Here is a 2,444-nt window from a genome sequence, read left to right as displayed (position 1 = left end):
CCTATTATGCAAGAAAAAAAGAACTTTCTCAAAACTGAGTGAAAGGATGCTTTCAGACACAGAATTTTAACAAAAGTTATGTTGAAAGAAGCTGGTGAAATGCACTTGAGTGGAACAAATTGAAGATGTGACATTACCCTACAGCCAAATCTTTCACCACCACTTTAAAGGATACACAAGCAGAAAAGTAGGTGAAACAGGAGAGAATAGCGTTACTAATTTACCTAAGCAGCCAATTCATTTCAACAATTTAACAGGAGGTTCTACTCCAATGGGAATCCATCAAAACACAAAGCCCCCCTTATTTCTGTGAAAAACACGTAGGGTTTTTTAGACCAACAACAGCTTTTTACTTTTTGTGCAACATTTCTCGACTTTGAGTCACTAAAACCAAATAACCACAAAGTACGTGAACACTACCACTACCTACCCAGAATACCAAATATATTACAAAATAAGACAACGCAAATATTTGCTTAAGTTTTGGCTTCATGCATATCTGCATTTTAAAAAGTAAGCTAAAATCCTACTGTATATTCTTATATAGTATACCATGTTCCACCTTCTAGAAGTAGTAAGAACATCGTAACAACGAGCATGAGAAGGTAAATACAAGCTTGACAGCACTGCAGTGAAATAAGTTTCGTTATCTCACTACCTAAAGAAGGTGAAAGGCAAATATTTACAACCTCATTCCGTTTCAATTTTATTGAACTGTCTACAATATTCTGTGAGTGCGTGCACATACACAGGCACACACAGAAGAAGTGGTATCTACAAACAGTTTACACAAATATTGACATACATATGTTATTTACATAATCTAATATGACTGCATGATTTTCGATGTAAAAACCATATGCTTCTTGCACATATAACTGTTGCACTGGTCTTACAAAATCAATTTAAACCTTTTGCAACAACTAGCTAAGCACATATCATAGCTGATTCCAAGTTTTTAGAGCTTGCAGGTTTTTAAAAAAATACAATACCTAGAACACTGTTATCAAACAAATATGCTTTATTGGCATCTAAAAACAAAATGCACCCAACATTAAAATGTAATTTTTCATTTTTTTAAACCCACTGCAGTACGAGGAACAAATCACAAACACTTACTTTAGAGAAAACAGAGACTATAGTGTAGATTTTACAAAATCACTTTTAATCTCTGTGTTATGCTCCTTAAATAACATGGGCCATTTTTTTTTTCTGCCGAATTGTAGGAACATAAAATACCACAGCTTTGTCTATACTTTAAAATTCTGCAGCAGCCTAAAAACACGGACAAGATACACCAGCACCTGTTTTCAAGTATAACAATTTCGATAGCCAACCTAAGGGTAGTATCTAAAAAATTCCACTTTCTTCCATAGGAAGTCTTTGTTTGACAAGCTGTTATTTTATCTTTGTGAAGTTAAAAGCAAGTGGGGGCAAGTTTATGCTTTACCAGAGAAATAATAATAAAAAAAAAATGTTTACCTACCATGTTCAAATTAAGAACAGTGTTCTATACAAGTCAGTTGTACAGTTACTTAAGTGAAAGAACATGAACATGAACATCAGATTAACTTAATTCTGGCAGACAAAAGCGAACTGCTACGGTCCAGTCAGCCATTTATCTATTACAGAGAGATGACAACTTTACAAAAGGTATCTTTTACCTACTGAGTGATGATTATGTCCCCTCAGTTTCTGTGCTTTCTACCACTGGTTCACTTTCTATATCAGCTTCTGTGTCACTCTTCTCTTTGTTTATCTCGACGGAAGATGTCAGTTTTTCATAAAGTTCTGGATCGTCCTGCACCTGTGCAGTTGGTGGCTGACTTTCTGTCTCTGTATTTTCACCGTTTACCTGGGGCATGTTATCAGCTTTGCGTTGGGAAGTGGCCCCATCAAAATATTCAAAAACCCGTGGATGTGGAGGGGGGATCCAGTTGTTGGACATTCTGTCTCTTCCAAACCTGTTTCCATTAATTTCTCTGCAAAAATTAAAATCTCTGTCATCCCTATCCCTCTGTCTTTCCCAGGGTCTTCTGCGGTCATCAAAATCTCTGTGAGCATCTTGTTCAAATCCTCTGTTCCAATTGGGACCACTTCTACTATCAAACCTATAGTTTACATGCCGAAACCTCTCTCTGTCTTCATGGAAGCCCTTAGGGCCACCATAAATAGGGAAGGCGTGGTGCTCTCTTTCATCATAATCTCCTCTCTGTCCCCAGTGCTTGTCTGAATTGAAACCAAAATGCTCTCTTCGACCAAGGTTATCTATACCTGGTCTTCCAAAATTTTCTCTCATGTCTACATGTGGTCTTGCAAAGTGTTCTCTTCCTTCTACTGGTGGCCTTCCTATCCCCTCTCTTGGATCAACTGGTGGTCGTCCAACCGAATCTCTGACATCCACTGGAGATGGTCTGCTAAGATTATCTCGGTTTTCCACTGGA

General features: G+C 37.4%; 1 protein-coding gene across 1 annotated transcript in view; it reads right to left on the bottom strand.

Annotated features, from left to right (window-relative positions):
* Positions 1 to 1,009: 1,009 nt before the first annotated feature.
* SCAF8 (SR-related CTD associated factor 8) overlaps positions 1,010 to 2,444 on the bottom strand; it is a 34,451-nt gene continuing 33,016 nt past the window's right edge. Inside the window, exon 19 of the mRNA XM_010177631.1 lies at positions 1,010 to 2,444. This exon is cut by the window's right edge and continues 928 nt beyond it. Coding sequence (XP_010175933.1) covers positions 1,679 to 2,444 — 766 coding nt within the window. The 3' untranslated portion in view covers positions 1,010 to 1,678.

The sequence above is a fragment of the Antrostomus carolinensis genome, unplaced genomic scaffold (genome assembly GCF_000700745.2).
Source record: "Antrostomus carolinensis isolate BGI_N321 unplaced genomic scaffold, ASM70074v2 scaffold551, whole genome shotgun sequence".
Classification (NCBI taxonomy): Eukaryota; Metazoa; Chordata; class Aves; order Caprimulgiformes; family Caprimulgidae; genus Antrostomus; species Antrostomus carolinensis.
The sequence above is the reverse complement of the archived record's forward strand: the minus strand, read 5'-3'. Positions and strand labels throughout refer to the sequence as shown.